The sequence below is a fragment of the Coenobita brevimanus genome, chromosome 57 (genome assembly GCF_032717465.1).
Source record: "Coenobita brevimanus isolate Jiangsu-jjx chromosome 57, ASM3271746v2, whole genome shotgun sequence".
Lineage (NCBI taxonomy): Eukaryota > Metazoa > Arthropoda > Malacostraca > Decapoda > Coenobitidae > Coenobita > Coenobita brevimanus.
The window spans coordinates 4,903,148-4,923,600 of NC_137010.1; the positions used below are offsets into that span (position 1 = coordinate 4,903,148).

The window sequence follows — 20,453 nt, forward strand, 5'->3', positions numbered from 1 at the left end:
CCTTTATACAGTCAGTTTTACATCATACAAAAAATGCTTCGTTGTACCCAGGAAAACAGGAAGTGTAAGTGTCTACCTGTCAGTCTGTCTCTGTTTTCATTCACATGCCATTTAATCTGTCTGTATATCTGTCTATTTCTCTATCCATCTGTCTATCTCTGTCTATCTACCTACCCATCTATCTATCTATCTATCCATCCATCCATCCATCTATCTATCTATATCTGTCTGTCTATCTGTCTGTGTGTCTATCTGTCAGTGTATCGGATATGGGTACGTCTATTCCTCTGCCTATAAAATTCTTATGTATAAAAATATTAGTGTTGTCAAGTAAAAGTTCACGTATATATTTAAGAGCTGATGAAATAAATAGATTTATAGAGAGGGGAGGAAGGGTGGAAGATTTATAGAGAGGGAAGGAAAGATGGAAGATTTATAGAGAGGGAAGGAAGGATGGAAGATTTATAGAGAGGGAAGGAAGGATGGAAGATTTATAGAGAGGGAAGGAAAGATGGAAGATTTATAGAGAGGGAAGGAAGGATGGAAGATTTATAGAGAGGGAAGGAAGGATGGAAGATTTATAGAGAGGGAAGGAAGGAAGGAAGGAAGGAACAGCAGAGAAGAGTAGGAAGAAGGAGAGGACTGACAAGCAATGAGATAAAGGAGGAAAGTAAAGCAGAAAGAAGGAGGAGGAAGAAGAAATAGAGGAGGGAGGAGAGAGGGGTAGAGGGAAGGGGAAGATAAGAGAGTGAGGGAGGGAGGGTAGGAGAAGGGAAGAGAGGGAGGGAGGGTAGGGGAAGGATAGAGAGGGAGGGAGGAAGGGTAGGAGAGAGAGGGAGGGAAGGAGGGTAGGGTAGGGTAGGGGAAGGAACTAGAGGGAAGGAGAAGAGAGAGAGGGAGGTGTCCAAGAAAGAGAGAAATCTTAGCCTTGATCAAGATGAAGAAGGTTAGGCGGATGTAGAATGGGATGCTGGATCGATAGATAGATTGATAGATTGCTTCACTGATTAATTGATATATGTAGATAGGTAGATTGGCAATTGGTGGTTGGGGATTGATTGATTGATTGATAACCTGTAGACTTATTGATTGATAATTGATGTAGGTAGATAGATAGAATTATAACTGACGGACCTAGATATATTGATTGGTTAATACAAATAGATACAGATTGGCGAATAGATAGATTGATGGATAGGTCGATAGACGGATATATAAATTGATTAATGGGTGAACGGATTTGAGGGTTGATAGATAATTGATAGATAAATGAGTAAATAACAACCCCTTCACTACGAGAGGTGCTGGATGGATGGATAGGTGGATGGAGGGGATGTCTAGCTGACTGGTTACGGTGAATGTACTGGATTGATTGATAATAGGGATGCAGTGGATGGATGGATGAATGTGTCAGGTGAATGATAGATGAAGACGAATGAATAATGTGGATGCATGCTGGATGAATTGATGGGTGATGATAGGGCAGCGGTAGAGTGGATGATGATGATGGTGGTGGTAGTGGTGGTGGTGGTACTTAGGGCTGTGCTGCTGGTAATGGTGGTTTTGGTGGTAGTGGGTGTGGTGGCATTAGTATTGGTTGTAGTACACACACACACACACACACACACACACACACACACACACACACACACACACACACACACACACACACACACACACACACACACACACACACACACACACACACACACACACACACACACACACACACACACACACACACACACACACACACACACACACACACACACACACACACACACACACACACACACACACACACACACACACACACACACACACACACACACACACACACACACACACACACACACACACACACACACACACACACACACACACACACACACACACACACACACACACACACACACACACACACACACACACACACACACACACACACACACACACACACACACACACACACACACACACACACACACACACACACACACACACACACACACACACACACACACACACACACACACACACACACACACACACACACACACACACACACACACACACACACACACACACACACACACACACACACACACACACACACACACACACACACACACACACACACACACACACACCTCTTTCTCTCTCTCCACCCCTCCCCACACACACCTTACCTTGCCTTCAGTCCAGCCCAGACCGCCTGACCGTGCGCAGTGCCTCCCCTTTACTCCAGCGCCCTTCCTTGCCAGTCTCCTTGGTGTTTGCCCTCCTTCGGGTAGTCTCTTCAGGAGCTGCTGGTGGAGTGTGTGTCTCGTTTGCCCCTTCAGGTGTCTCTGGGGGTAGTCGGGAAGAAGGGATAGTAGGTAGTCGCCGAAGAGTGTGATAGTAACGTGAAGAGTGGAGTGGGCCCATCGTTATTGGACTGTTACTATTCTTTATTCCTATCTCTCGTTTGCCTCCTGAAGTCTCTCTCTGGGGGTAGTCGAGAAGAAGAGATAGTAAGAGAGTGAGATAGTTACCGAATTGACCGATAGTAGTAACGTGGAGACTGGGAGAGGACTATCATTGTTGGACTATTCATTTTCCCCTTAAAGTGTGGCTGTGGGGGTTGATGGAGTAGTCAGTGAAGGAGAGAGAAATAGTAGCCCAAGAGTGCGATAGTTTCCTGATTGATGCAGTGCGATAATTATTTGAAGAAGACTATTGTTCCTGGATCATAAAATTGTAGTACTATCCATCTCGTTTGTACCTGAAGTCGGGAATAGTCGAGAAGAAGGGATAGTAAGAGTGAGAAACTGAATAGCGCCAGGGAACTATTGTAACTATCTGGACTATCGCCAGGTGTAGTACTATCCGTCTCATTTGCCCCTGAAATCTCTGGTTGGGGGTAGTCGAGAGCAAGGGATAGTATTTGAAGAGTGAAATAGTAGCATAATTGACTAGTAGTGCAAGAAGACTATCGTTATCTGGACTATCACCAATCGCTTTACTATCACTACTATCCGGCTCGTTTGCCCCCAAAGCTCTGTGTTTGGGGATAGTCGAGCCGAAGGAATAGTAATAGAAGAGGACTATCAGGACTCTTGCTATCTGGACTATCTAAACTATCGGTGTTACTGTTACTGCTGGAGTAGTCTCGTTTATCCCTTAGCTACGTCTAGGGGTAGTCGGACAGAAGGCCTTACTATTACTACTACTATTTCTACTACTGCTACTACTACTGTCAAGACTTAGCATTTCCATCGCGGCGGGATTTACCACCACCACTGTTTCTAACATAACAATAGAAGAAGAAGAAATTGAAGAAGACGAAGAACTAGAAGAAGAAGGAGAAACAGAAGAAGAAGAGGAGAAAAAGAAGACTAAAAAGAAACTGAAGAAGACGAAGAACTAGAGGAAGGAGAAATAGAAGGAGAAGAAACACGACGGCATACAATTATCTCTGCCAGGAATTCACCAGTCATCTCTGCAGTTACGGGAAATAGCAAGCATTTCTATCGCTAGAGGTTATAGTCCACTCATCTATAATCTAACTTTTATTTTGCCCCATCAAGAGCGTAGTCACTGAAGGAAAAAAAGGAAAGGAAAAAAAAAACTCATCTCCAGTCTAGTTAGAAATAGTGTATACCAGTTTCGTAGCAAATTTGTTTTTTAGCTGAAGTTCTTAGCACCAGAATTTAAACTGTTGCTACTTTTTCATCACAGTCACCTTCTCTTATCAGTAAATTCGCTCAAGGAACAGCTTAGAAGGTGAGATAACAAGCGGAAAAACGTGACTGGTAGTTGTGGTGAGTTTCAATCGTGGTAACTGCCGAATCATCTCAGCTGGAAGTGTGGTGGTCTGGTTGTGGTGGTAGAGGATAGTTGTAGTTGTGGTAGGTACGGCAAGGCGGTCTGAGAGTCCTGAAGTCCTCAAAAGTAAGGACTCTTTAAGGCTTTAGAGTCCGGAGTCCTCAATGAGAGTTCAAAGGCACGAAGAAAACCAAGAGTCTACGGTAAGAACAAAAAGATAGCAAAGCGTCCCCGGAAGGAACCTGATTTCACAATAAATGAATAAATAAATAAAGGCTGACGACGAAGAGTTAGAGTCCAGAATCCCTGAAAAGAATTACAAGAAAAACTACAGCAAAAGTAAAGAATAATCCGACGCAGTAAAGAAGGATTCGTGAAGAGGAGAAAGTAAAGATAAGGGGCGCAGGACGGAAACAGTCCCCGATAAGAGAGTCAGGAAGAGGAGAGTCAAGAAAAAGAGTCAGTAGAGAGTCCACAGTAGGAGAGTCGGCGATAAAAGCGTGCGTGATAAAAAGGAGGAAGTGGAGGAGAGAAGTGCAGGGTAGAGTGTGTGGCGATGTGGCTGTACATGAACCGCGTGGCCCTGGACTCTGTGAAGAACCAGATTGTGTACATCGGGGACGAACTGAGCCAGGAAAACGAGGAAGTGTGAGTGTCTACCTGTCTGTCTGTCTATCTCTAATCTGTCTGTCTATCTATCTAACTATCTATGTGTGTGTATCGGATATGGGTACATCTGTTCTTGTATTTATTTTGTATGAGTGTCTATTGCTTGACTGAATGTGCTCCTTCGTACCCAAACAGCTAAGCTACTATCCTACCTATTGTTTTGCCAACCTTTTTACATGCCAGTGTTCCTAATTACTCAAGACCTGTGCTACCTACCTGTCTGCCTTTTTACCTACCTACCTGTGTATTTACATATTTAATCAACCTACCTACTAACGTACCTACCTCTGTTATCACCCCCCAACCTACTTACCTCTCCCTCCCTCCCCTGCACATGCCGCTAAATACCAGCTTGATACCTATCGCATATCCGCCTACCTACCGCCGACACTTGAACTGAACCACAAACTACTTATTACTTTGTGAGACTTGTTTCTACGGTACCTTGATTCATTCTTACTCTACCTTGTATTCCCCTGCCCTGCCCTGCCCTGTCTTATTCCATCTTCCTTTCCACCCATTTCATCGTCTTCACCTCACCTTCTTCCCATCTCCCCTTGCAGCTTATTTCTCCACTCTTTCTTTTTACATTTCTCCTTCTCCATCTCTCCATCTCTTTCCATACTCCCCTTCCACCTACCCAACCCCTCTTCCTCTGCCCTTCAACATCTCTTTCCTTACCTTCCACCCCGTTTCACCTCGCCCTACCACCCGTCCCCATCTCAGTGCCTCCCCACACCCTCAGGCACCAACACCCCTCCCCCCTCCTCTCTCCCCCTTCCCCCTCACCCTCACACCCACTTCCTTCACCTCCATCTCTTCCCCCACCCCGTTCCCTTCCTCACCATCCACCCCTTTCCTTATGCTTCTCCCCTCACTTTTCCTCCCGTCTTCCCCATTCTTCATTTCTCTCGCGGTGCAGTCATCACCACTTCCCCTTCAATCCCCTACTTCCCACCCCCTCTCCTCCTTCCCCTTCCCTTCTCCTCCCCCTCCTTCCCTCTCCCTTCACCCTCCCCCTTAAGGTGAAGCAGCATTCGGGGTGACCACAGGAATCCGGATCCATAACCTCTTGCTGGATGACCCAACACCAAAATTGATCATTGTGCACACACGCCATTACAGTCATTTTTTTCTTTTTGGTTTGCATTACGTTTTGGTTTTAGTTTCCCTGTTTTTTTCCCTTTTCATTGCAATTTGTGTTTTCCTCATCTTTCTTTATGATTGTTCTGTTTTTTTCTTTTTTTTAATTCCATTCTGTTCTTTGTAGTTTTCCATTTAATTTCTTTTGTTTATTTTTATGTTTCATTTTTAACATTTTTCTTTACATTTTTTTCTTATATTTTTATGTTTCATTTTTTCTCTTCGTATATTTTTGTCATTTCTTCTTATATTTTTTTTTTTCAGTTTTTCTCATACTTTTTTCTTTTCCTTTTTTCCTTGCTTATTCTTTTTTTTTTTTTTTTTTACCATTCTCTTTTTTGTTTCCTTTTTCTTTTTCGTTATATGGTGTTGGATCCCTCTTTATATTTCATGGTATTTTTTCCAGTTAAGTTCAGAGTACCGTCCTGTGTATGGTGTTTTTTGTTTGATTTGTTCCAGTTTATATAGTTAGATAGATAGATAGATAGATATAAAGAGAGAGAGGGGGGAGGGAGGTGAAGGAGACAGTGACCTTTACTATACGGTAATTGTTTTCGTCGGTCATTGTCATTGATACATTTGTTTCGTAAGGTTTTCTAGTTTCATGGTTGGGACGCCTCTGGTATAATCCATCCCAGCTAACACACCAGGGGCTTTTATTCAACTGAAGGTGAGTATACGAGCCTGAGTGGTAATTGAGGCTAATTTTACCAACTGACCGCCTTGAATTCCTACTTGGAAGTCGTCAACCTCGAGCCAAAGTAGATTTCCGAAGTCCATTATTACTAGTTGTTGTTGTTGCTGTTGAAGCCTCAGGATCATCTCAAACGTAAACCCGGCGACTGCAGGCTGCATTAAATTGATCAGCATCTCACCTTCCTCCTTTTGGGGGGTGGCCGGAAGTAGTAAAGAGACGCCATTTTTATTGAAGGAGTCATCGGAGGTCAGAAATTTATTTACTGTTCTTAATGATAATTGTGGTGCGGCAGGTAGAATGATCCCGTACATTAATATATCACGTATATATCGTGCTGTGTATGTTTTACTTCTATCTTGGCCCAAAATTCCCGTCTCTCCGTCTTGAATGATCAATTGTAGCAGTGGTTTAGCACTAGAATATGATGCTAGTCACGAAGAAGTGCCATCTGACTGTGTGAAAATACCCTAATAAGGACGAAAATTTTGGCCAAGTTAGGGTACAAGCAAGGAGTATGATGGGATGGAAGTCTTAAAATGAATATTGAGAGAGAAAAAGAGAGAGAGAGAGAGAGAGAGAGAGAATCGTGGGTGGGAGGGTAGTGTTGTGGGAAATACATATACCTGTGAGTGACGTCAGCGGCATCAGTCGTGAATTCCATACTGCAACCCCCCCAACCCCCCCACCCCTCCGTTTATCGCGTGCCGGTCCTTCCACCCCCCACCCTCATCCCCACCCCCCTCCCCCACCCCTCCGTTTAGCGCACACCGGTCCTTCCATACCCCCCCCCCACACACACACACAAAACCTTGACGCTCTGTTGGTATTCCTATTTCAGATACACAACTTGACGCTTTACCTGTCTATCTAACTATATATATTTACCTGCCAGTGGCCATCTATCCATCTGTGTATCCATCTATCTGTCTCTGTATATCTATCTGTGTATCTATAGCCTGTCTTCATCTGTCTATATCTATCTGTTTGTCTAGAGCCTATCCTCATGTGTCTATTTTGCAATGTATATCTATCCGTCTGTTTATCTGTCTGTCTGTCTGTGTAGAGCCTATCTTCAAGTGTCTATTTTGCTTTGTATCTCGGTTTATCTATCTGTCTGTCTATCTTAATATCCCTACCGTCACTTATCTATATAATTAAGACGTCTGCTCGAAGCCTTATGACCGATGCGATGTGACATGGCAACAACGGTCCGTAATTTATGCCGTCAAGGGTAAAATGGAAGAATACGTCAAGCCAGCGCCACACACACACACACACACACACACACACACACACACACACACACACACACACACACACACACACACACACACACACACACACACACACACACACACACACACACACACACACACACACACACACACACACACACACACTGGTGCAGTGGTAACGTTCTCGCTTGCCATCTGGTAGACGGGAGTTCGCGCCTCGCTCAGGTTGCGAAAAGTTTCACTGACGAAGTGGGTGGTTACTGTCCCCCTTGAGCAAGGGGACGGGTGTGTGCGTGTGTGAAGGTCACAGCCTTGCCCTTAGATCGGACTATATGAGCTCTCAGCTCCCTTCCGGGAGGGTAAAAGCTGACGATCACGACCATCAGGTGATCCTGACCGACCCGGTGAATTACACACACACACACAGACCGTATGCAGGTTAAACAAGTCTATGGTCAGTTTGTTATTAATTTACAGAACTGCGTCACTCTCACAACTTCATTATTATATCGCTGATCCCCAATTATATGGCAGGAATCAGTCTCCTTGGTTACTAGTCAAATCTACCCCCTAATCTGACTACACTTGGCCATCAACTGAGCTTAAAGGCGTCAGGGATTATTCTCAGATCAGTAGAATTTAGCACTGCGATAAGGGGAGGTGGTGTGAATAATGTGTAGGTGAAAGGATAAATCTTTCTTGAAGGTTTCTTAGGGTGAGATCCTAGTGTGAGAAAGTGTGCTTCGGTACCTGGGGCTGAAGTCATAAGTTTTTTCCTTTTTTCATCTTTTTTTCCGGTTTCCTGTTTTTTCTTTTCTGTTTTTCATTTCTTTTTTTTTTCTTTTTCATTTTTCTTTTTCCTTTTTTTTTCCTTTTTTTTTTTTTCGCTGACGGAACTGCTTCTCCTACAAGGTCAGTGGTAAATTGTGGTTGCATGAAAATCTGTGAGCGCCAGTTATGAGGTACAGTTGAGTCTCCTTGGTTACTAGTCAAATCTACCTTCTTTTCGTATACTTGGCCACCATAAACTGAGGTGAATAGGGGCTCATGGTCATCGTCAGTAAACAAACAAACAAAAAAAAAGCTTATAAGTAGGTTACGAATGTCTTGGGAGTATTTTTGGAGAGAGAGAGAGAGAGAGAGAGAGAGAGAGAGAGAGAGAGAGAGAGATTCGAGGTGATCCACAGTACATTGCACGAATGGACTGTTGCACGGTGTTGAATTAAAAGGAATCTCACCTAACCCGTTACGTAGAGGACGTTTTTGTTATTCTGTTTAATTTTGTAGTTATTTTTATTTTATCTGGGTACTGCTTGGCGGTGTTATTCAGAGTAGGAAGGACCTCTGAGGGTAATTCTTAAGGCAGAGCTTATTTGGGGGGAGGTGTGCGATTTTGTCACTTCCACTCCCCTTTTTTTATCATTTTTTATTCATTTATTTATTTCGTCCCCCATTTTATTATTTATTTATTTATTTTGTCCCTCATTATTTTCATATATATATATATATATATATATATATTTCGTCCCCCTTTTTATTTAATGTATTTATTTCGTTTCCCATTTTATTATTGATTTATTTATTTCGTCCCTCTTTTTATTTTATATATTTATTTATTTCGCCTCATTCTTACTTATATTTATCGTTGTTATTTATTTATTTGCCGGAGAGAGGCGCCTTCACGTGATAGCACCAAAATAAACGGGCCTGGAACTGCGTGGTTATACAAACGTGCCTCAGTCCCCTGCCTGAAAAGACGTGGGTGAAGTGCACGAGGATGGCAATATCAGCCTGAAGTCCACTGGGTTCACTAGCGGATGAGCCGGAGGTTGTAACTACTGCTAATTTCGCTTTTCCTTCCCTAACCTTTTTCTTTCTTTTTTTCTTTTCATTCCATATTTTCTTCCCTGTTAGCTTTTCATTCATTTTCTTTTTCTTTTGTCATTCTTTTTATTTCTATTTTTTAAGTTTTTCTTTCATTTTTTTATTTTTTTTGTTTTTCATTCGTTTTATTTTTTTCCTTTTTTCATTCCTTTTATTTTTTGTTTTTCTTTTTTCATTCCTTTTATTTTTATATCTTTTTCTTTCGTTCCGTTTATGTTGATTTTCTGTTTCGTTTTCTTTTTTCGGAATGGCCTCTAGGCTCGTGGGTTCCATAATTAGGCGGTGACCTCAGCACGTCCTAATTGTTCGTTGTCTTCCATCTGCCTAAACTACAAGCGGGTCATTGGCAGGCAGGATGGCAGTACCTGGATGTGTTGTAGAGGGATAGGTTGTGTGTTACCTGAAGATGTAGACCGGTTAGTGTGTGTGTGTGTGTGTGTGTGAGAGAGAGAGAGAGAGAGAGAGAGAGAGAGAGAGAGAGAGAGAGGGATAGATGAGGGAAGAGGGATGCAGGGAGGGAGAGGTGAGGGAAGAGAGAGGCAGGTAGGGAGAGGTGAGAGAAGAGAGAGGCAGGTAGGGAGAGATGAGAGAAGAGGGAGGCAGGGAGAGGGAAGAGAGAGGGAGGCAGAGTGACCTTGCCTGGAACATCCGGAACTGAGGTCATTTCCTTACTTCTCCTTTCCCTTCTTCTCCCCTTCTTTCCTTCCTACCTTCTCTCCCTCTTTCCTTCCTTCATTCATTCCTTCTTTCCTTCCCGCCCTTATTCCTTCCTTCTTTCCTTCGTCCGTCCGTTCGTTCGTTCATTCATTCATTCATTCATTCCACTCCATTCTTCCTTCCTCCCTTCTGTTCATTAATTTCCTTTCCTTTTCTTTCCTTTCCTTTTTACTTAATTCATTCATTTTTTTTTTCGCTTTCATCGTGAACCATTCTTTTAAAGGCGTATGGAGTCTTTTTTTTTTTTTTTTTATGTATGGTCTCTTCGCCTCTACTAAGACCTCTAGTCCACTTTGGCTAGAGAGAGAGAGAGAGAGAGAGAGAGAGAAACAGGCAATTTTCATAATAAGTCAGGGATGTGTTTTAAATGTCACCTTTGTCGTGCTGTTACTAGAAATAAAAACTAGCCAGTCAGCTCTGTGGGTCATAAGGTGACTCCAGTGGGCAGTGACTCGGTAAGTAACTGTGGCATTAATAGAGAAAAAGTATAAAAAAAAAAAAAAAAAAAAAAAAAAAAAAAAGAGTATAGGGATTTTATACATATCCTCCTCATTCTCCTGTATTATATCCTCCTCCCTCTCCTCCTCCTCCTCACAAAATGATGTGTCACGATTTAGGGAACGCGAAGGAATGACGTTATCAGGTAGGCAGGCAAGCAGGCAGACACACAGACAAGCAGGCGGTAGGGAGGGAGTGCTAAGCTGAATACAATCATCTAGTGGGGGGAAGAATACAGTAATGATGTCATCGAACTGAAAGGGTTAACCGTATCAGGAGTGGTTGGTGTTGGAGAGGGACGCCTTCATGTGGTGGCACTGATATAACCAGGCGGCTCAACTGTCGGTGTAGAAAAACGTCCCTCAGGTACTTCCCTATTCCCCCCTCCCCAAAGAAAAATGAGGATGGTGCACCGCTGGAGAATGATAACGTCAGCTTGCAGTCCGCTGGGTTCATATTTCACAGGACCTTGATTCTGCACAACAAAACAACAACAACAACAAATAATACATCCATTGTCTTATTTCTTGCATATTCCAGACGACTTTAATATCATCTACGGAACACATGTGATCAAAGGGTTACTGAAGGCTCTACTGAAGGCTCTACTTAACCCCTCCAGGTGAAACAGATCGTCTGATGGTAGCAAGAGCAGATAGAAAAAGAAAAAAACACGTGCTGGGTAGGCGTGAAGGCTTGATCAGTGGTAAATGGTTGTATATGTGTTTGGTTGCTGCCAGGGAATTAATACCAGTAAATAGCTGTATTGTATTTGCTAACGATACGGGGTTTGGTATGGGGATGACGCTCCTCACCTCCTTTTATTTCCCTTTCTTCCGTTTCTGATTAAATTTTAGATAACAGGATGTAGACTGACATATACAGTGTCATATAATATACATATATGTAGAAATTTCCCACCAGTTATTCATGCATTATAGCGAAAGGAGAGCAAGTGTGTTAATTGGGTACTGGGGATGGTGGAGTGTGAAGGATAGCTGAGCAAATGTCACAGGTTGAAGATACGCTGGGCATTCATCACATTTACTTCCTTCACTTACCCGTCCTCCTACACTCCATCAATTTATTTCTTCTCTGCGACTTTATTCATTTACCTCACCTATCCCACTTCATTCATCTGTTTATGTTACGCCCCATATCCTTAATTTTTACTTCCTTTAATCGCCTTCTTCATTATTTCTCTCTCCACTTCCGTATCCGTCTCCCTCAACATCATCCCTCCCCCTGATTCACACAGTCAGTCACGTTCTTCTCTCCTGTTCATCCACTTCCCTCCCACGCCTCTCATTCGCCTCATCTTCTCTTTCCCCCCATTCTCTTCCCTTCCACACATCATCCACTTCATCCTCTCTCTTTTATCCACTTCCTATATTACCACATCGCTTCTTTTCGCCTTCCTCCACCTCGCTCGTCTCCTCCCCTCCACTCCACCTCACAGCATAATATACGTTTTCCTTTTCTATTTATCCATTTCTCATCCACCCCTCTTTTTCCATATCCATATTCTTTCATCCATTCTGCATTCATCATCATCATCATCATCATCTTCAGCTTAATCCTAATCCTAATCCTCCTGTTTTTATTTTTTATTACACATTATTATTATTATTATTATTTTTATAATCTCAGCTTCACCCAACTCTGCACTGTTATTTATGCACACACACACACACACACACACACACACACACACACACACACACACACACACACACACACACACACACACACACACACACACACACACACACACACACACACACACACACACACACACACACACACACACACACACAGGCATCACCTCCAGAATGTAAATATTCCGTTAGTCAATTGTTCGGTAGGTGGCTGTTACTTCCGTCTCTCTCTCTCTCTCTCTCTCTCTCTCTCTCTCTCTCTCTCTCTCTCTCTCTCGTTAACTGTTTTTGTTGTTTGATGAGGATGATGTTGATGATAATAATAACAGCAACAAAGATTACAGTGACAAAGAACGATGATGATGATGATGATGATGAGTAATAGTACGGTGACAGTGATGATGATGATGACAGTGACGATTCCGATGTTGATGATGATGATAGTGACGATTCCGATGTTGAATATGGCGATTTCTAAACCTACAGTGACGATGATGATGATGATAGTGTTGCTAATAATGTTTTTTTGTATAATTTTCAGGAGAACCCGGTCGCTCAATGCCCCCTCGCCGATCCAACAGTTCGGTCCCTGCGGCCGAATCATGCGCAACTCCGCTATGGTTATGTGAGTACACCTTTTATTATTATTGTTATTATTATTATTATTATTATTATTATTATTGTAGTAGTAGTAGTGGTAGTATTTGGAATTGGTTCTGATTTTCATGCATGTTGAACTTGCTTTGAGCCCTTGTTGCATCTGATTTATGATTACCTTTCTGTGTAGGCCTAAATTGTTTGATGCTCTTACAAATCACTTGAGACTAGATTGTGCTGTCTGAATTCCTTTCTTGGTCGACCTGTTCTGTTCTGATTTAGATGGCATTGTGGACCTACCTTGAACCTGATTTTGATTTTGTCTTTATTTCGTCACATTTTGGACCCTTCTCCATTATGTTTTTATTACGATACATGTTGAGCCGTACTGTATTATGCTTTTATTTCGATACATTTTGAACCCATGTTAAGCCTGGTTATTGTTCTCTGGTTTTCATGCAGAGCCAAGGTGTTTTATAAATTATTTCCATGCTTTTGAAACCAGTCTGACCCGGATTGTGTGAAGTTACCTCCAGGGCACTGAATTGTAGAAAGCTGTTGAAATTAATGAACGAACAAAAATGAGCCAACACGTCAGACACTATTTATAGACATAATTTAAGGGCGATTCACCTTTATTTATTTATTTTTTTTTTTTTTTAGGCTAATACTAAAAACTTTGATTCTGATTAATAGGAGACCTGAATGATTGTGTGGTGGATTTCACTGATTTTTTTAAAGATTTTCGAATGGTGTATGGATAGTTGTGTGGTTCATATAACTGGTTTCTAGAAGTCCTTGAATGATGTCTGAATGGTTGTGTGGTCTGCTCTACTAATTTTTGATAGCTTAATAAAATACGAATGATTTTTTTTTTCGCTGATTTTTTAAAGTTTAATTAAATATGGATAATTTTTGTTTCACTGATTTTTGGAAGCTAAATAAAATATGGATTTTTTTTTTTTTACTGGTTTTTGAAAATTTAATAAGTTATGAATATATTTTCTTTTTTTTGCTGATTTTGGAAGTTTAATAAGTTATGGATATTTTTTTTTTTTACTGATTTTCGGAAGCTTAATAAAATATGGATGACTGTGTGGTCTATTTCACTGATTATCTGAAGGCTTGATTGATGTTTGGGAAATCAGAAGGAAATACAGAGGTGTGTGTGTGTGTGTGTGTGTTAGGTATTTGTGTACGTAGTTATATATAAGGTGTTGGTATTTTTTATTTGTGTGTGTGTGTGTGTGTGTGTGTGTGTGTGTGTGTGTGTGTGTGTGTGTGTGTGTGCAGAATAGCCATATATTAAGCGTTCTCAGGTAAACCTATAATTTTATCCTTACTTAGGTAATGTGGGATCTGTCAGACCCCAATCTTTAAAAAATCATCAAAAATACTTACAACAACTTTATTGAAACGATCGCTTTTACACAGCTTCTGTAGGCCTTTTCTTTCAAGTTAGTGCAAAATGTATGGAAATATAAGTGACGAAATATTTAATAGAAAATTAAATGAAAAAACATTGACAAATTTTATACCATCTGAAATTAGTGGCTGCCATACCAACACTGATATGTTCCACCAGTGTTCTATCATTGCATTCTGTACAGTAATGGCCAATGTTTCTGTAAGTAGTAAGAGAAGCACGGCATAAAAAAAAAATTGTATGGAAGATATATATACCGGTATGGGAAAATAATCACAGGTTAGGTAAAGTGGACCCCAAAGGCCCTTTATCGCGAAAACAGAGCCAGATCCCAAACTGACCCCATCACCTCATAGTCTACTAGTCAGGAAGGTAGAGGGAAAACCAGATCCCAAGACCTTATAGTAATATATGAAAAACACTAAGAAAAATAGCGTGGGGTCCCACAGACCCCACATTACCTGAGGAAGGTTAATCTCACACATGCTCTATAAATCACCCTTGCAGATAAAGGTGTTTCATTACACCCTCACCATCCCACCTTCTTAACCCTTTCAGTTCCATCACATACACCTTTATCTTTTTATTCTTATTCTTGCTACCACCAGACGATTTTATTCAGCCCAGGATGACCCAGACGATTTTGTACAACTGCCGACACACCTTTATTAGTGATGGGCGAATAACTAAGGCTGTAACTAACCCCTTCAGAACGTAAATTCCCTTCTAAGCTATTATGACTGCCACCAGACGATTTTCTTCGGCTGAGAGTAGGCTGCGTGTAAGGAAGGGGCATGATGAAGGCTGTATCCAACTCCAGCAGTCTCTAAAGTCTCCTCAGCTGAATAAAATCGTATGTAGGTAGCAGTAACAATAAGATACGGCATCGGAATGAATTGGTTAACCCTTTCCTTGCAGTGGAGAGAGAGAGAGAGAGAGAGAGAGAGAGAGAGAGAGAGAGAGCAGTCACCGTATTCAGTGCAGATCTTAACCTTTAGCGTAGTTAGTCGTGGTATTCGTTTTCTTTTAATCTTAGTATGAAAGAAAATCGGGTATTTGATAGGTAACTCAAACAAATTTCGAAATGTAGCCTAGTCGGTTTGTTTTCATATGACGAAACTGAGCAGCACAACATCTTAATACGGTGTGGTGAAGTTAAATCCTAGGAACCATAGTTATTAGACAGGTAGCAATGAGTGTCCTTGATTATAAGCTTATACCCCTTTAATTTGGCCTAAAATTGGCATCTCTCCATCTTCATTACTAAGTTACAGCAAGAGATTAGCACTAGAATACGATGCAGGTCGCGATGAAGTGCTATGAAAAGAATTTAAAGTTACAGTATTGTCTTATGCTGCCAGTGAGTTACGTGAAATAAACAGCAAAAGGACGAAAATCTAGGCCAGGTTAAGGTGAAAAGGGTATAGTCAGATTTAACCTTCAAACGGACTACTTGGCCATCATCTGAGCTGCAAAAAGGTTACGATTTTATTATTATTATTTTTTTTACAACAAACACAGCCATCATTATCAGCTTTTCCCAACGATCATTTTATCCCATTCATGCAAATAGTATTGTTTTATCCCTTTATAATGTCAGCCTCATCCTCTCACTCCATCTCTGGGTATCAGTATGTCTGGTAGATGCAGTCTGTCCATGCTCGTTAATATTGCTCACATGTTGCCACTCAGGGAAGAGCGAGGTGGGTCATCCATACCTTAAATGTTAGGACTGAGTAGCCTAGCAGCGGGACCTTACCTGATGGGGAGCCTAAAAATGGTAGGCAGGAAGATAGATAGGTAGATAGATAGATTATTATTAATCTTAATAATTGGAGTGAATGTATCAAACCTTCCAAGAGAACCCTTTCACTTTTTTCGTATTTCATCGCCCAGTCTCCATTCCTCCCCCCTCCCCTTCTCTCTCTCTCTCTCTCTCCATATCTGAATGTCTACCTCCGTCTGTGTAACCTATGTATCAGTCTGTCTTTCTGCCCATCTGCCTATGATATCCTTCCTCATTGTCGATCATGTATGCATCCCATTCTTTGTTTATTTTTATCTGTTATCTTTTAGTCTGGTTATTCGCTCCCTCTCTCTCCTCCCAAATACCCCCCCCCCCCAAACAGAGAGAGAGAGAGAGAGAGAGAGAGAGAATGACGCAGCAAGTGTTGATGTGTGGTATTGGTTAGTGACGGTCTTGTTCCCCTGTCATTGTGTAAGTGGAGGGAGAGTGAGGTAAGGAAGGCTTGATTGGGTTTTAGTGTTTAACGACGAAGAGTTCTTTTTCTGGTGTTTTTTCAGACTTGCCTCTTTTTCATTAAGACTTGCCTTTACTTATTCATTTATTTATTTAGCCTGTTTATTTGTAGCTTATTTATTTATGTATATATTGCACTAACTTTACGATGGCTTATCCTCTGCGTATTTATTTACAGTATGCGTATTTATTTTTGCATTAACTCCCTCAACGGTATAATATTTTACTGGCCTTGTTTTTATGTATTTATTCTGAGAGGCAAGTCATTAAGCCTAGAAACAGTTACATTGCCCTTGGTAGTTATAGCTGATGTACTGAGGTCTTTGAGGTAATTTGTAGTGGCGGTCGGGGAAGAGAGAGGCACGTTACGTTGAAAATGACGCGCTTGACTGTGCTGTTGCATTCAAAAGTTCGTTGACACTCCCTGCCGGATGTGACGGTGGAAGGTGTTACTGGATATTTTTATGGGGTATTGAAATACGAATCAAACAACAAAAAGAGTATGAGAGGAAGGATGCGAAGACGTTCGGGGAGAGATGATAAATGTGGAATACAGTACACGTCGCTAGAAAGACTGCCAACTAGCTTTTGATGGCGATAGTTCAGAAATTGAATCACCGTCGTAATTAACCTATAAGGTCATCAGTAACACACACACACACACACACACACACACACACACACACACACACACACACACACACACACCTTGCAATAATAAATACACCATACGGAAGGGGTTAATGAAAACAGTCTCAGCCGTGGAGTAGGAACACAGTGATAGCTCGCGTGACGTTACCAATAAAACCTAAGACATCATAGTGAAGGGTTTGCAGCTGAGACTAGGAAGTGATATGTCTGAATACGAGAACTGAAATCAAACACCATGATCATATTTTACGGCTCACTTATCCCCTGAACACCTTGATGAATACCTGATAAACACCTGATGAACACGAGGCTCGCCAGTAATTAAAGCCACACCTTCAGAGGAATGCGTAGGAATGCAGTTTTAAAGGATTGTGTTGATAGATAGATATGGATAGATAAATAGATGTAGATAGTTTTTTTTTTTTTAGTCTGAAGGTGGGGAGCGGGAGGACGTTTGATCTGAAGTTAATGATGGAGTATACTGAACTGAATGATGAGTTAGCTCGGAGATTTAGTGACATCTTCTTTGGCGATTTATTTTGTTTATCACACCTAAATAATCTTGTTGCATGTTATGGAGGCAAACTGTGTCCTTATTAAACAAATACCCATAACGTGTAGGACAAGGTACAAGGTGTAAAATGGAATGTGTTATATAGGAAGAGAAGGGAAACCCCATTGCCATTTAAATTACAACCTTGTGACTCATTCGTGACTTAATTTGAACAAGGTTATTCCTATTTATTTATTTATTTTCTCCCATTCGCTATTCATGCTCACAGTTACGCATGTTACACTCGTCACCCATATATTTTTTTTATTAATAACAGAACAGAGGAAGGAAAAACAAATTAATAAAAAAATAATCCATACACCCGATTACTGGCGTCCTCCATGCATAAAATATCTGTAACAGTGGGACTTGAACAGCTGCAGGTTGAAGTTTGGGGGGAAACAACTCATTCTCGCTTCCGAATGTTTCATATATGGACATTGTTGTGTGCTGAGTAGTGGGAAATATTTGTGTTAATGCGGTCTATTACCACGCCTGTGTGTTGTCCTTAGTGGCTGTGGTGATGTGGCTGAAGTGTGTGTGTGTGTGTGAGAGAGAGAGAGAGAGAGAGAGAGAGAGAGAGAGAGAGAGAGAGAGAGAGAGAATGATAGGAATGAAAGAGGGGCGGGAAAAAAAGGTAATGAGAAGAGAGAGAGAAATGAATGATGGGAATGAATGAAGGAAAGAAAAGGCAATGAGAAAAGAGACAATGGAGTGAAGAACAGTGTAAGTGAGGAGAAGGGAAGAGTAAGACGCATGGGACAGTGAATAAACCAGTGAAGTAGAATATTAGAGTGGAATATTCAAACACGGAAAGAGAGAGAGAGAGAAGAATGAAAGAAGTGAGAAGGAAAGGGAAGGAAAGTAGAGGAGAAGGAATGGAGAGGGAGGGAAAGGAAAAGGAGAACGGAAGGGTAAGGAAGGGAAGAGGAGGGGAGGAAGAAGGGAAGGACATGGCAACGAAATCTAAGGAAGGAGTGGAAAGGGAAAGAAAAGGGAGGGTAGCGGAGATGAGAAGATGAAAAGGAAGCGATAGGAAAGGGTGAGGGAACTGCAGGTGAGGAAGAAGAGGGAACTGAAAGGAACGCGAGGGAGGGGATGCGGAGAGGGGGAGGGTAGGGAAGAGAGAAGGAGGAGAGGAAAAGGAGGGAGGAAGGAAGGTACTGGAATATGGAAGAAGGTAGACTAAGGAAAAGGAGAGAGAGGGGAGGGAGGGAGGAAAGGAAGGGGGGAAGGGTAGGGAGAATATGGGAGCTGAAGGGAATGGAAGCAAGGAGAGGGTAAGTTTGAGATTATGTTAGTGGTGAATAGATTTGTAAATATTAATGAATGGAAACTTAACGCCTTGAGTACTGTGCCGTCTTTTACTGCTTGATTCATACTGCCTCGTGAATTATTCGGGGTTACCTGGTGGACTAGTGAATAATGAATGGCGTGAGGTCATTGTGGTGGTGATGAATGGTAAGCGTTGGTGGTGGTGGTGAATACTGAATGCTGTTGGCAGGTTAAGGAGATGCATTTACGGTCCATTATTGTGTGTGTGTGTGTGTGTGTGTGTATGCGGAAGAGTATTACATAATGTGCGTGTGTAGTGGTTTCCGGGGTACATGCCAGCGTTTACATAAAAGCAGAAAGCGTACATAAATACAAGTCCAGGTGTGTACAATATACTTTTGTCATATTAGCATCTTCAATACCATGACGCCTTTTTATTTATTTATTTATTTTTTTATTGTTCCTTTGATCCATGTTATTTTATTGTCGCTTTAATGCCAAGTAATTTTTCATATTTTTTTTCTTGCCCGGGACAGTTTTATTCACAACAGAAAGAACCTGTCGTGTGTGTGTGTGTGTGTGTGTGTGTGTGTGTGTGTGTGTGTGTGTGTGTGTGTGTGTGTGCGCGTGTGTGTGTACGGTACTTCTCTGAATCCTGGTCAGTGTGTTTGTTGTGTTGGTATCGTTCGTCATCAGTACACACATACACATTATACTTACATGTACACATTTCTGTATACTTTTCCTCGAAACGCTCTCTCTCTCTGTCTCTCTCTCTCTCTCTCTCTCTCTCTCAAGGTAGATAGATTCATTTGCGTGCCTGTCAGTATCATGTTCTTTGTTTTTATCATCGCTTGGTGGTATGGAAGCAAGGACAGTGGTGGTGGTGGTGGTGGTGGAGGTGGTGATGGTGGTGGAATCGATGTGTTGCGAAGGTCGGTGGTTGCTGTATCATTCCCACTCCACCACACTTCACCACACTGTACTTCTTCACGTAATCTTACCCTGCCTGATCTCTTTGTCTGCTATCTCACTCCGCTTGCTGTCTCCCTTAGTCATACTTACACTTCTCTTTACCGCACCACACCACACCACACATTCTTACTCTGCACCACACCGTATGCGTTCCGTCACCCTCCACACGCTTCCACTCCGCCAAATCGCACTCTTGTTCTCTCCTCCACATCACACTTCGCCACACCACACTGCTCCTCGTGCTGTTACACTTCTGGTCGTTCCATCACACTCCACACACTTCCACTCCTCCACATTCCACCACACCACACTCTACCACACTGCATTGCTACTCCACGCATTTGTCTTTCAACCACATACCCTGTTATTCCATTATCCATCACATCCACCACACTTCCTAACATCACA

At 41.9% G+C, this 20,453-nt stretch overlaps 1 protein-coding gene across 2 annotated transcripts in view; it reads left to right on the top strand.

Annotated features, from left to right (window-relative positions):
- The window catches only part of LOC145402258 (NAD kinase-like), a 104,819-nt gene that overhangs the window by 29,775 nt on the left and 54,591 nt on the right, over nt 1-20,453 (top strand). Inside the window, exons 1-2 of one of the 2 annotated variants that reach the window (XM_080274383.1) lie at nt 4,433-4,455; nt 12,850-12,933. In XM_080274383.1, coding sequence (XP_080130509.1) covers nt 12,911-12,933 — 23 coding nt within the window. In that variant the 5' untranslated portion in view covers nt 4,433-4,455; nt 12,850-12,910. Of the gene's footprint in view, nt 1-4,432; nt 4,456-12,849; nt 12,934-20,453 lie in introns of those variants that run through there. The other variant, XM_080274382.1, reaches the window with a different exon arrangement.